A 15,246-nucleotide genomic window follows, 5' to 3' on the forward strand; every position below is an offset into this window, starting at 1 on the left:
GGAGTGACACTATTTAGAGGTGTGGCCTTGTTGGAATAGGTGTGTCACTGTGGGTATGGGCTTTAAGACCCTCATCCTAGTTTCCTGCACAGCAGTCTTGCACTGGCAGCCTTCTGCCCACACCATGCCTGTCTGGATGCTGCCATGCTCCCGCCTTAATGATAATGGACTAAACCTCTGAACCTGTAAGCCAGCCCCAATTAAACATTGTCCTTATAAGAGTTGCCTTGGTCATGGTGTCTGTTCACAGCAGCAAAACCCTAACTAAGACATTCCTCAAAGTAAACTCTGGTGGAATCATGTTTCAACCTCTCATTGGGACCTTAAAAGGAAGGGAAGACATTGCTTATGTCATCCCTTAGGAAGGAATTTTGGCAGCACCATCCATTCATAAATGCATCCCAGGCTTGTTGGCTGTTTACCCTCCCTCATGGAGGAATGTGGGGATTTAGCTGCTGCCTACCACCTTTTGGATGCAGCTCTTACATGTGGCCTGGGGGAGGGGCTAGAGTATACATAGGTTTCAAAGACCAGAGTTTGGGTGCTATCTTTGCATCTACAGAGAATCTCTCATCCCTGCTAAATTGACATCAAGTAGCTCTCCAGCTCTGCTAAGCAGAATCAGCCCCTTCACTGTAGACTTCAAAGGCACTTTGGGAACTTGCAATGCCTGGGGCCATCTTGACAGAGATCAGTTTCCATCATGGAATATGGCAGAAAATGAATAGGCCATTGTTGTTACTATGCCCCAACCCCCACTCCCCAGCCGACCCAACCCTAGCACACACCCAGACTCCTCAAGGCTCTGGAGATGATGTATTTCTGTTCTTTGCAGCTGAAATCCAAACCTTGGTTTGCAAATATGCTCCCATCTTCCCTAATTTGAAAACCAATTCGCCCAAACCTCCAGTTGCCACCCATGCCCAAGGCTTCTCTTCTTGTTGAAGGTCCTTTGAGCAGGGATCCTGGATCACTAGGTTTCCCTACCCTCCTGTTCCTCAACGCCTTGCAATCCACCTTCTCTCCACAGCCGTCTCCTACCCAGAGTGCTCTCTCTGAAGCCACTGACAAGTCCCTCCACTTGACCCTGCCACCAGATTCAGCAACATCCCACCCTCCCAAAATGACAAGCCTCTGTCTCCTAGAGACCACCTCTGCCTTCCATGGCTGGACCAGACCCCTCAGTCTTCCTTCTGGGCTCCTTTCTCTTCCTCCATGCCAACCATACATGCAGGTCTCCCACTGCAAGATTCGTCAGTCACTTTATCAGTCACTCTTGGTAATGCTCACCCTCCAAGAATTTCACCAGCCAGAGCCGTGCCAGAACCACCCTAACGACCACCTCTCTGCAAGCTCCTCGGCAGATTTTTCACAGGATCTGTGTTCTGCTTGCCCTAAAATATGGAAACAAAGCCCCCCTGTGCAAAACACCCATCTTCTTGACCTATACAGTCTTAGACTCTTGCCATTTCTCCCTCCGCCAGGCTCACAACCTTTCTCACCGTCCACATCCCTGACATTTCTTCTTCCTGGAAACCCAGCTCCCAGCCCCTCTGTCACTTTGTGCAGTACTGCCCTGGTGCCTCTGCCTGGTAAATGGTTCAAGTTTCCACCCACAAAGGATGAAGAGGTGGGAATGTTAATTACCCCAATTTGCTCAGCACATGTATGCATAAAAATGTCGCACTGCACTCCAAAATATATACAATTATTATGCACTAATCAAAAGATGTTAAATGTTTAAGGAGACAAAAACACTATCTTGATGAAATCATTTTCACAATTTATAAGCGTGTCAAAACACCACACTGTAGTCTGCATTCCTACATAATTAACCATCATTGATTTAAGAAATCACTAGGCCACCCAAACTACTTGAAATTCATTTCTTTTTATTACCTAGGAAACAAAGCCTGGCTTTCGAGTCATCTGTCCAGTCCACCAGTCCCCTCTCCTCCTGGTCCTACACACCCAGTGTCCTAGCTACCCTCTGCCCCTTTCATTATAATGCCAGCTCCTCAGAAGCCTTCTTCATAAGCCTGGGCAGGAGACAGTGAGGACATGCCGGCTGGTTTAATGTCAACTTGACACTGGCTAAAGTCATTGGAGAGAAGGAAACTTTAACTCAAAAAAAAAAAAAAAAAAAAAAAAAAAAAAAAGCCTCCATGAGATCAGAATGTGGAGCATTTTCTTAATTGTTGGTTAACTGGGGGTTGGGCAAGTCCACTATGGGTACTGCTATCCCTGGGCTGTTTTATATAATGATATGAAAGCAGGCTGAGCAAGCCATGGGGACGATGTCAGTAAACAGCATCCCTCCATGGCTTCTGTATCAGCTCCTGCCACCAGGTTCCTGCTTGAACTCCTGTCCGGACTTCATTCAGTGACGGACTATGATGTGGAAGCATAAGCCCAATAATCCTTTTCCTCCTCGAGCTGTTCTGTTCATGGTGTCTCACCGCAGCCACAGTAACTAAGACAGGCTGCTTACATAGATCCACGCAGCTTGGTCATTCTGTACCTCGAGTTTCCCCACCTGTAAAATGGGTCCAGTAGCTCTCCTAGTGTTGCTGCCAGGATTAAATGTCACCAGAATTCAAGTTCATCTGAAGCAATAGGGCCTGTGAGTAGTGAGCACTCAGTAATGTCACAGCGTCATTATCCTTGACACGATCCAGACTCTCAACAGCCTTCTGCTGTGTTCTCTTCCCTTGTCTCTGCTGAACCCCTCAGTGTTGTCAAACATCTGGGTATGGGTGTCTCAGCCTCTTGAAGGCAGGACCCCTCTACAACACTGCTCTCCTCAAACCACTTGAACAGCAAGAGACACTCGGCAAATGCTTTTCTGAACTGAACAAAATCAACTACCATGTATTTATATTGAGATCAAAAACTGTTTACTCTGTCAGGAAAGGCTCTGCTTCTAAGGGACCCATGGCTCTGCAACTGTCTTCAACAGGAAATGAAAGAAATCCCATGGCTTTAGTAACTTCTCATGGAATGAACAGAGAAAACAAAGTCGAATTTTCTGGAATGAGCTGCACACATGGAATCTGACTATACAGGAAGCCGTCCTGGCAGGCCATCAGTTTGATTTGATGAACTCAACCTCAAAGGCCTTCTTTCAAAATCAACCAAGGAGTCAGAAGGAAAGGGGTCCACTCCCACATGATGGAATGAGAGGTGACTCAAGCTCTCTCCCCCCAGTCCCTAAGCAGTCACTCCTCAGGGAGACTCAGACTAGGAGAAGAAGAGGATGCTCTTTTATTGAAATCCCAGTCCTTCCAGGGGCTAAGCACACAGACTCCCATTCTTCTCAGGGGCCACCAGAACCCTGCAAGCCTCAGAAATGCTTCTGGACAGCACAGTTGGATACAGGCCTAGAGAAAAGGGCTAAGGAAGATCAGGAAAGCTGCCTCCAGAGTTAGGACTAAGATCCCAGGCACTGCAGCCACCTTATCCCCCCAAAAAAATCTTAGGCCTGGAAAACAATGAAGAACAATGAATATGTTGCAGGCACAGCAAGGGGTTCAGTAATGCCGCTCAGTCTTCAAACTGTCCATCTAATTCATCAAACCATCTCCTCTAACATCCCATGGAGCTTCAACTACCACTATCCCTCAGCCCTGAGAGACACTGTGGTATTATTAAATCGCTATTCCTGTGTGGAATGTCCCATTCTCCTCTGAAGGAAAAACCTCACACTATAAACACACGGATACACACACACATGCAGTATCCCCCAGTAAAGCCACTAACTAACCTGTACTGTTACTGACTGAAACAGTTCTGAACAGTACGGGGGGGGGGGGGTTGAGACAGTTCACTCCCAAGCTCAGGCAACAGGAGGAATGGGGCAGTCTATCAACCATGGCTTGTGTGATGTGCATGAGAGGAGGAAATAGGCCCCAGCATAGGAGCAGAAACCAATCAGAAAAGGCGTCCTGAAGAAAGTAGCACTCTAGGTGGCGAATATCAAGAACACAGTTGGGGTCACTTGTTCCAATTGGCCTGGTTAGCTAGGTTGGTTGGCTCAGTGGATAGTTTGGTTGGTCTGGTTGGTTAGTCAGATTAGTTGGGTTGGTTGGTTGGGCTAGTTGACTGAGTTGGTTAGATTGTATTTATTGGTTACTTGGATGTTTAGTTGTTAAGATGAATGTGTGGGAAAAAATAAATGTATGAATTAAAGTCAATAAGAAAAGCAAAGGAAGTTTGAACTGAGTAAGTTCTCTTAATGGTTTTCAGGGTCTACTCCGCGGAACTCATCAGTATGGTGTCCTCCTCCCTTCCACCTTTATTCTTGCCAGGCTCAAAACCAGAAATGGGTAAAGATTAGGAAATAAGGCCCATGCCACTCCCTAAGGAGTCTAAAGTAAAGATGAAATATCAAATTATTATTCCATCTGTATGAAAAGTTACCATAACATTGAGAGAACCAAAGAGAAGCAGGCAGGCCACTGATGGCGAGAAACACAAGGAAGAAGCTCTGAGTGTAAATATCAAGGGCCAGTCCCTCTGGATGCTACCCTGTTGTTATCTGACAGCCTTGGCGGTAACAGCTCCATAAGGCCCGCATCCTAGATGCCTTCCTACCCTCACCCTTACCCTCATCCCCAGCCTCTCCTGGGCCTCTACTGGGGTTCTGGTACCTGGGACCTGTGGGGGACTATCTAGGAGCCCAGCAGACTAGATTCTCAGAATCAGAAAAGGCACCAAGGACAAAGGCTCTGGACAACCACCCTTGAATTCATCCCCACAAGTATCTCCAGATTATCTCTGAGCTCACAGCCTCCTTCCTCCAGGCAGCAGCTACTTCTTTTCAGGGATATCCTCTTGCTCTGTACACCAGGACTCAAAACTATAACAGAGTTGACAAGGATATCAGGACCCTGATAATGTCCACAGTTGGGTAAGAGGAAACACATGGACAGCAGCCCCTTTGGACACAGTTTCTTGTTATCAAGAGAAAACTCCATCATCAGAAGCCTCTTTTCCTTGAAGAAGACACAGTGTCAGTGACAAGGATCCCTGATACTCTACCTGAGGGTGCAGTGATGCCGTCCCCTTCCTGGAGACAGAGTGGGGCCTGCGATGTACATCACAACCACACGGCATTTGATCACCAGTGTCACACTTGCAAGGAAAAAGAAATGGTGGTAGGCTACGACTGGTCAAACACAGGTCAAATGTGGCCTAGACTAAGACCAGGGGAGGTGGTGGGCCACAGAAGACAGCTCTTCAGGTCAGAATATGGAGCAAGGCTGATCTCCAAGAGGCCACCTGGTCCTATGGGTGGGCCAGAAGGCAGGGGGACATCTAGGTGTTGTGTAGGTCTCAAAGAGCAGGCAAGTTTGAGTCTCCAGAGTCTTACATAAAGACCAAACAATGCAGAGACAAATGAGGATGAAAAGTCTACCCACTGCTCGCCCATACGGTATACATGCTATCAGACTCAGGATGCTTGGGTGAGAGGAACAGTCAATAAACTGCAGAAGCCACATCCGCTCCGAAGTGGGGGTAAGGCCGCAGCTGGCAAAAGTCCTGCTATCTCAGTGTATGGACAGGCATCTGTGGGTCTGAAGCCTCTGTTCCTGATCTGGGGACTCCAAAAAGGGACTGGAGGCGGGCTTGGAGTTGAGAGAGGGAACCTAATGAGTACTGCTAAATGTATGTAAGTGGACAGCTACAAGTCCCAAAAATGGACAAGGTTATACTGCCACCTAGTGTCCATTCTGTAGAACCTGAAAGATCTGCCAGAATCAGGAGCAAAGTCTCCTGAACCAACCACTGGCCTGAACAAATGCTGGCAAGGTCTTGAGGTGTCCAAAGGAGCTGTTTCCGCTCTGCAAAAACCTCCGGCAGAAGAAAGCAGGTCAGCCTGGCCTGCGTCTGGGGACCAAACTCCAAGCTGCCCCTTGCCTAGTGTGGCTGTTTGCTATGAAGCCAAAGTTTCCTGCACTGAACACAATACTCTAAACCAGGCCCTCCCACAGCTCCTGTTCACTGTGCCTTGCTCTGCTGGTTCTGTGCAGGGCTGTGCTTCAGCATCCAGAACGGATTCTGGCTTACAAAGGGAGGCAGATGATTTTTCTTTCAGTATCTCTAGTGCCTGGCAGGGGTACCAGAAAGGAGTCAAGAGACTTGTCTTATTGGTAGAAGAGAGCATAACCACAGAGTTAGTGATGGAACGCCTGGGGTTAAAAGACTTTTGCCTGTTGAAGTCTGTACTCTCTCTGAGAAAAGCCCTGCTTGGCCACTCCCACCAGGACATCTACCTACAATCAGGCTCCACAATGTGTTCATTGTATATTTAACACCCTGAGGATGAGAGTCTGGAACTTCTGAGAGCTGTTAGCCCCGGTGCTCCCCCAAATGCCTCACATTGGATGAATTCATCCCATCTGCTGTCCCACGAGCCTCCAAGGGCTCAGGGCTTAACCACTTTGGGATAATTTACCAAGGAGGATGCACACTGCCCAGGCTACCCCAGGACAGGCAGCTCACAGCCACGACTCACAAGGATTCCAAGGCAGAGACCAGACTCCACATCTCTCTATGGGCTCAGCCTGAGACCCCATGTCCTTGCTGAATTTCTCCCTCCTCACCCCACCCAGTCACAACAGCAGTAAGACCTGCAATAAGAACCATGGGACAGCTTTCTATACGCATTTATGACTCCAAGAACATGGTCTATAACCTATGGGAAGCCACCTGGGGAAAAGACACATACTGAACCAGTTATTTAGATGGTCGATGATGCTCTGACCAAAACCTGCTTCTTCCCATCTTTCTTGTTTCAGAAAAGACAACCCCTTCCTGGAGCTGATGCTTCAAGTCATCTTTTCTCCCTCCCTTCTCTAACATAAAAGATCTAATCTATAAAGAAATGTTAAACACAAATGCACACTCTCTTGTGTGCACACACACACACACACAGTGAGAAAGAGAGAGAGAGAGAGAGAGAGAGAGAGAGAGATGCATACCCCCTCAGATGCACACCCATGGCTTACCACCGTCACCGTCACCACTCTGATTTAAGAAGGCCACTATTTACTTTCTTCTAGACTATGGCAAATACATTCTAACTGCCCCCTGCCTTCCATCCTAACAATCTTAACAATTCTCAACCCCCTCAGCTCAGCCTTCAGGGGCTCAGTATGACCTTTAGGACATTTCTTTAGAAACCATGGCCCTACAATAAGTCCTGGATTCCACTCTCTCCCCTCTTCTCCTCTCCACACAGGTCTTCAGTGCGGCCTGTCCCACAGGGCCAGATTTCCTGTTTGTCCCCAGAGGCTAACACTGTCTTCCTTCTGGCATTCCCTCAGGTGTCCCATGGCTTCTCCTGTTTGTAGCCATTCCCTAACCCTCTTCCCTGTTTCATTTTGTCTCAGAAACTGAGGATCTAAAATTAAGTCCATACAAAACTGGAGGAGATATTTTATAAAGAACAGGACAACACACATGGGCCATGGAAGCTGTAGTAGAGAGAGTGGAGCAATACACTCACAGCACACAGTATTAGCTGCAAACTGGAACTGGCCAAGGGCTGAGCACCACCTACCCAGCCTGAGAAGTCCCCCCCCCCATTCACTTGGGCAGTTTCCCATCCCCACATAAAGGTCTTAGTGGATAAGGACCTCTGACCCTTACAGACAGTGAAGCCAAGAAGATAAATGGGTTCCAAAGGAGCCTCTAGAATACTGTGCTTTTTTTAAATACCCAATTTAAAACCTGGAGTGGGGTGGTCTACTGAATTAACTCCTCTTCTGTGGAGCCCTTAATACTTCCATGTTGCACTCAGAGAGCATATCCACATAAAATCCACTCATGTTGGTGACATTAACACCTTCCCTGAACTCAGGAACCTGCCATGGACCCCGGGGATCAATGGCTGTAGCTATGGGGTTTCCTATGTCCCTGCTCACACAAAGTCCAGACTTTCGTCTTAAAGAAAAGGGTCAATACAGGAAAATGCCTTGAAAAAGTGAAAACACCAACTCCTAGGTGGTCTAGACGGACAGACTGAGGACAGAAGACAACCATCAAAAACTGTAGTGAGACCAAACAGAATTCCAAAGTGCCGCAAGAAGATGCTACTGGTAATGACCCGTTCCTCTAAATCTGCTCCCATGGTGCTGCGCTTCTGTTAGACAGCAACAGCAAGCTAAGGAGAGCAGTCTAGTTCTCCAGGAAGGCCCCATATCACCCCAGAGGCAGAGGCAGAGGAGAAAGCAGTGGCCATAGCCAGACAGGGACTCAGCAAATGTGGCCAGCTTTGAAGATGGTGAAAAGGAGCAGTAGCTAAGGACTGCCAGCAGCCACTGAAATCCAGAAGAGAGAGATTCTTCTTCGGAGCCTCCTGCCCAGAGCTCGGCATCAGTGTGACTCAGCTCCGATATCTGACCTCTGTGGTGAAACGTGGTTCTGTTTTTCCTCCCAAGATTCTTAAGCTTGCAATGGGAAATGGATGTAGCCCTACATGTGCCAGACCATCCCACCCTCCTCCTAACCGAGGGACTGTGTGAGTCTAGAAAGGTCCATGCCATGGAGAAAGCTCAGTGCTCCCCTCCTCTTGGGCCTTCTCCTCTCTTCCATGCCTCCTGAGAGGAGGAAGTAGGACCTGTCTAATGGCTAAACTTTGTATAGGTAAAGGGACATCCTGAGCTCAACTTTCTTTCTTAAGAGTGAGCATTTCTTCCAGGGGTGGCCTCTGTACCCGGTGACCACACAAGGAAACGTGCTCCAGCCTACAAAGAGCTAAAGAAGGTTGTCTCCTTGGGACTACCAACACTCAACTCCTGCTTTCTAACTTTGGCCTTAACAGTCACAAAGGTGCTATATCAAGCTCTTGTCTGCCCCGTGCCTTTTGTTTTACTAATTGTTTGTGGGGGTGGGAGGAGATACTATCTAATGGAAGCTTTCCTTATTTTAAAAAAATCAAAAAATAATACCTGCTTTAATGCATTATCATGAAAAACAAATGAGAAAAAGCATTTAATATGGTGCCCAGAAAAAAAAGAGGGAGAAGGAAAGTGAGGAGGAAGAGGAGGAGGAAGGCGGGGAAGAAGACAAGATGCATATGTGTGGGCAAATGAATGCCTCGAGTATGCATCCTCATGTGTGACATGGGGTCATCCCCTCAGATCTTTGATGATTACCCAGAATTCTTAGAACCGTGCTTTACACAACATGGGGCCACAGCAGAGAAAAGCTGACTTTCGCACTGCCGCGGAAGTCAGCTGCAGGATGATACAGTTAAGCAACCATTCTCTGTAGAAAGGGCGCTGTCAGAAACACAGGGAACAAAAGGTCCCTGCCTTTGTGAAAATAATCTTCAGTGGAGGAGACAGACAATAGACAAGTAACTGAGACTCTCTGGTAATCAAAAATGCTGTCAATGAGTAAAGGCATAACCCAGTCTAAGAAAAGCATGTGACTAACAAGGGAGGGACCACGTGAGATGGTGGGAAACAGGAGCTTCTGCCTCTACAGGAGCAGGGTGGACATGTTGTGCTACAGAAACAGCCAAACCCTGTGGAAAGGATGAAGACCTGACACAGCTCTGGAGGAGCAGGACTGACCCCAGCAAGACAGCGCTAAAAGCACAAGCACAAGTGTGGCTGCAGAAGAATGGGCAAGAGGGAGCGATGGAGGGGGAGGGGGGACGGGGATGGAGGGGGAATGGAGGAACAGTGGGAAGGAGGGTCCTAGAGGGTCCTGCTTGAACAAGATCTCGGTGAGGAGCAAAGGTGATGCCACAAGCCACAGTGGAAGGAGACCACGGACAGATTGGCCCAGAGGAAACCTTTCCCTTTACAGAGGCAGAAGTGAAGAGAGGCTCTTGTCAGCCCAAGAAGAAGCAAGTAAACACATAAGCAGGGAAGTGAAGACTGTGTGTAGACAGAAACAGAGCACCAAACAGTATTGAAACATAAAATCAAGAAGGAATTGAGTAGGAGTTTTGAAATGTAAAGCACATGCCAAACAAGACGGATTAGACAAAATCAAAGTAGAAGGTGACAGTGGACTCCCAAAACCTCTTGTGTGACCTGCAGGCCTGCACTGTGGCTCTCTCTCTCTGCCAGGCCCAACATATCCGCACACAATGACTAGGGTCTGGTCAAAATTACCAAAAATGCCTGGAAAGAGGGCATGAAAAGGACTAAGATTCAGTAGAAAACTAGACAACAGCAGGAGACCCAGGGGTGATTCCGCCACTGGAGTCATGGGACGGTGACCTTAAAACCATGAGGAATCTCATGCCTGGAAACAAGAAGAATCTATTTTGTTAGTGAATAAAAGCTCTAAAATATAAAAATAACTGAAGTTAAGAAGCTACTTAAGAAGTTTAGTAGCACACTGGATGTGACAGGAGAGAAACATGAACTAAAGGCAGATCCAGAGAGAATAACCCAGAGGGACGTGGTGGTTCCTACAGTCCCAGCACCCACAGCCCAGCAGCCTGAAACCATGAGATCTCACTGCAAAAGAAAAAGGAAAAAAAAAAAAAAAAAAAACATATCCACATGGAAATACAGAGCGAGAATGACAGAAAAAATACGTAAAGAATATTTAAAAGCCATACTATACAACACTGTACAAAGACCATCTGTGTAAGTAAAGTCCCAGACCAAAAACAGACAAAAAAGGAGAAAAAAAAAAGAAGAAAAGGAGTGAAACAAAAACAGTATTTAAACAGTTAACGGATGATAATTTTTTCAAAACTGATGAGAAGTATAAATCCTCTATTTCAGAAAAGTTGATGTATCCCCAAAAGAATCATCAATGAAAACTACACTGGGGTGTGGCATTCAAGCTGTTGGAAGCCAAAGAAAGAAAAATGTCTAAAAGAGCCACAGTGTGGAAGGAACTGTCAATGTGTCACCCTCAAAAGAGCACAATGCAACCTTTAGACTGTGACTGACTTGCCACCAACCGGGAAGAAAGCCTAAGGTCATGGAAGGACACTGCCAAACAAAGACATCACAAAAGGCACTTGAGAAGCAAGCCTCAAAGATCCGCAAGAGTAAACTAGAAATCCCAAAGCCAACCGGAGGGGAGTACAAGAAATGAGATCATTTACAAGGGCCCAAATTACTGAAAAGACACGCATAAAGCCAAAGGGGGTTCCTAGAAAATATATAAGATTAAATAGATAAGACTAATGGGGGTGAATGTACACAGACACTCAAGAGCACTAAAGGGTAATGGCAAATTACTAACGCCTTCATTACTATTAATTAATAATTTCAGGAATGAAGCAGAGACATCAGTGTGGATCTTACAAGCTTGAAATTGAAGAAAGCGGTTTTTTTTTTAACTGTGTTATTTAATACCAATAATCTAAATACAGAGAAAAGTGTCAAAGTCCTTGAAAAATATATAACTTGGCCCAACTGACAAAAAACAGAAACTTCTAATTAAAAACACCAATCTTACACACGCTCTTAAAGGGCAGAGAAAAGGACCAGCATCCAACAAGGGAGCGGCAGCAGGAAAACCCACCAGCCAATCTCCTTCATGAATCTATGCACGAAAGTCCTAAATGAGATGTTAATAAATTAAATCCAGTGTTATCATAGCCAAGAGGCTCGTTCCAGGTGTAGGACTAGATGAACAGTCAAAAACCAATTACTGCAGAAATCCCCAATGGCCTATAACAGAAAAGAAGTAAAAAGAGGGGTCAAAGAAACGAATGGAGCGCCCACAAAAAGTCTTTGGGGGCTGATTCACGAATACAGGGAACTCCTCAAACTGACATCAGCCAGGTCAGGTGTACTACTCCAGTTGTGCTTAGGGACATCAACCAAAGCCTTCTACAGCTCGGAGAAGAAGAGAAGGAGCAGAGAAGGCCTCCCCTGAACTTTGGAAGGTGTGGACCTCCGGATCCATTTTCTTCCTGGTTGATTATAATCCTCTGGTCCTGCCTGCCTCACTGGCTTTACTGGAGACCAAGAGAGCCCCATGAATGCCACAAGAGGCTGGACCACGTGTGCCAAGCGGTGCTTGGTTTGGAAAGCCCCACCTTGGTTCACCATGCTCACCTGAGAGATGGGGGCTGGCCGCCCTGCCGCTTGAATGCTCTTTCTAGCCGTTCCTGGGGCGTGCTGGAATTCCCATCGGACAAGTACAGCTTCAAAGGTGTTGTGCTGATTTCTGTGTGACTGTACCCCAGTGGGCTGTCCTCTGAAATACTTCTTAGCCTGAGCCTGTCCCTCTGGGACAGCCCTTGGCTGCTAGAAGTGGCAGTTGGCTTCTCCAGAGACAGTTCATTCAGCTGGCCCAGAGGACTCTTGGAGACGGAGTCACTACTGGAAGCAGGGACCTCCTGTGGACCTGGACACCCTGGGGTGTGAACAAAAGGCTCAGACTGCTGCTGGCTCTCCTCTGGGGCTTGGAGCTTCCTGCTCAAAGCTGAGGACCGTCTCAGAGAGCGCTTTCGGAAAGAGTCCTGAAGTGGTAAGAAAAGAGACAGAGAGCATCCTTAACTAGAAGAGTTGGAAAAAGTACTTCCTCTAATCCCTGGGATGGTCCTCCCCAGGAAGGTCTATCCCCAACCCCAACCTTCTTTTTCTTTCTTTTATTGAAATAATTTTTTTCATGCAATATATTCTGATGACAGTTTCCTCTCCCCCTACTCTTCCAGTCCCTCCCTACCTCCCCTCCCATCCAGATCCACACCCTTTTTGTCTCTCCTTAGAAATAAACAGGCATCTAAGGAATGATAATGGGATAAAATAAAACAAACAAACTGGAATAAGACAAAAACAACCAAACAAGAGCCAAAGAAGAAGCCTAACAACTGCACAGATACAAAGACACAAAACATCATGTGCACAGAAATCCCAGGAAACACAAAGTAATATGCATGGAAGGGACCTGTAAAGTTAAAAAAAGAAAGAAAAGGAAAGGAAGGAGGAGAAAAGAAAAAAAGAGAAAAGAAAAGGCACTAACTTAATATGAAACAAAAACTCCCAAGGATGCCCTTGAGTTTGTTTTGCTGACCATCTACTGCTGGGCATGCGGCCTACCCTTAAGAGTGGTTTGTTTCCTCGGTGAGACTCCCTTGGAGAAAAGTATTTTTCTTCAGAGTAAAAGTTAGGAGATGGGACATGTGTCCACTTTTCCTTTCGGCTCTAGGGAGCCATTGGTACAGACCTGTGCAGGCCCCGTGCACAATGCCACAGTGTCCATAAGTTCCTGTGAGCACCATATGCGTGTGTTTACAAGGCCTGGTTCCTTGGTGTCTTCCTGCCTCCTCTTCCGTAGTGCTCCCTAAGGCCTGAGAAGACTGACTCCTTCCCTTTATGTACTCTGGAAGGTGACCCCCCAACGCTTCCAGCACTGTGATGCGCCTTCCTGAACAGACCCAGAGCACCCTGCTTTTCTCTCACTCCTTCCTCACCCAGAGCACTTCAGGTGGCAGGAAACCCATCACCAGTTTCTACTTAATGTCTCCTCACCTACAGCTGAGCCACCTGTGGAAGCGATTTTACTTCTCTCTCCCTCACATCCTCACCAGTAATACAAGCTGTCCACCGCCCACTACCTGCCATTTCGAAAGAGGATTCTTCAGTAAGCCTGCGGTGAGATCTTCTCATCTGCTAGGGACATAGCTGTCAAGTTTTTTAAGGATTGATATCGTCACGTTTAGCTATAAAGACGTTTGGTTTTGCTCATGAACTTACGTGCTATGCAACATATACACTATGGTAACTTTCTGAAATATAAATATCCTAAATCCAAAACCCATGTAGTCCACATCTGGGATAAGAGAGGAGGGGCTTGCAGCCGCCCTTCTCATTACCATGGATAGGATGAGACATGGCCCGAATGCAGAACAGGCAGGTCATAGAATTGTGACAGTCAGAAGGCTATTCTCACTCCTGGTAGTAGATCAGGAATGGCCAAAGCTACGTCCCCTTAGCACTCAAGATTTGCCTATGTAAAAAGAAAAAAATCAATAAAGTCAGGTGGACTATCTCCCTCCTATCGGTAAGAAATGGGGCTTCTGCACTACCCAATGAGCAGAGGGCAAGGGAGTGCTGCCAAGAGACAAGATCCACCTTCAAGCTTCTCCTTAAGGATCTCTAAGCATTTCCAAAAACAACTCCGGGGCAAGCAGCAGCCCGGGCTGGAATAAGGGGAGTTGACTCTATTGTATTCTGGCCTCATGACAATGACTGTGCGGGGTATACATGCACACAGGGAGGACGACATTAATCACCTTTCCTGAAGAGACACAGTTACCTCATCCATGACTTACTAGTAAAAACTGATGAATACCCAAACACCTTCAATGAAACATAGGAATTTCTACAGCAACCACTATCCAGTGAACTTCATAGGACTTGGATATCACAAACAAAAGAAACCTCACATCCCAAAGCAATAACCAAAGAAGTCTTCAGCAATGCCCTTAAGGGGAAGGTGGCTGCATGTCACCTCCCTCTCACCAAAGTCTCACCTGCACCCACTCAAGAACTGAGCCATCCTGGTAGGAGACAGGACCCTGGCACCCACTGAACCACTGGTTCTCAAAGTGGGGTCCACATACCTCTAAAAGTCCCCAGACCACTTAGGAAATTCAAAACAAATCTTATAGAAGCTAGGTATGACGTAAATATGTTCTCCATAGTCCACATGGTGTGATTTCGGTGGCATTAAGGTGACATGGTAGACCCCAGAGGATAACTGGAATCAAAGAACTAACACTCTTTGAAGGGATCAATCTGATCTCATGGGACTGGGTAAACTCCTTCAGATGGTTTGCTGTGAAGGAGCCTGCCAGCTCCTCTGAATCCCTGCCTCATACACACGGTCTGCCTTTCCCACAGGAATCCCCACCATGAAGGCACCTGTGCCACCGCACTGAGGTAGAACAAAGGGACTTCCTGAGAGTCTGAGCAGACAAGAACCGTAAGACTCTCAGACCCGCAACTATGACCTAAATAAACCTCTGTTCACTTATCCACCCTCAGATACCTTGTTAGAGCGACAGGCAGCTGACTAGGAGAGTAAACACACAGCCCAATCTGCCTTTCGCAGTGTGATTTAGGGTGCACGGCAGTGACAGGAACATGGCTGGCCATGGACATGAATCTAAACTCTACACACGTTCTTCACTGTCTCACACTTGGAATAAAAATGAACAAATATGATGCTGACTACACTTAAGATCAGCTCCACTGAAGCTTTTATTATGAAGCATTATTAACCCCATTCCGTCTAGAGTATGTCACA

At 46.8% G+C, this 15,246-nt stretch overlaps 1 protein-coding gene across 1 annotated transcript in view; it reads right to left on the reverse strand.

Moving 5' to 3' along the window:
- MINDY4 (MINDY lysine 48 deubiquitinase 4) overlaps positions 1-15,246 on the reverse strand; it is a 98,916-nt gene that overhangs the window by 69,032 nt on the left and 14,638 nt on the right. Inside the window, exon 5 of the mRNA XM_080932180.1 lies at positions 12,048-12,454. Coding sequence (XP_080788306.1) covers positions 12,048-12,454 — 407 coding nt within the window. The remainder of the gene's footprint in view (positions 1-12,047; positions 12,455-15,246) is intronic.

The sequence above is a fragment of the Micromys minutus genome (genome assembly GCF_963924665.1).
Source record: "Micromys minutus genome assembly, chromosome: 18".
Lineage (NCBI taxonomy): Eukaryota > Metazoa > Chordata > Mammalia > Rodentia > Muridae > Micromys > Micromys minutus.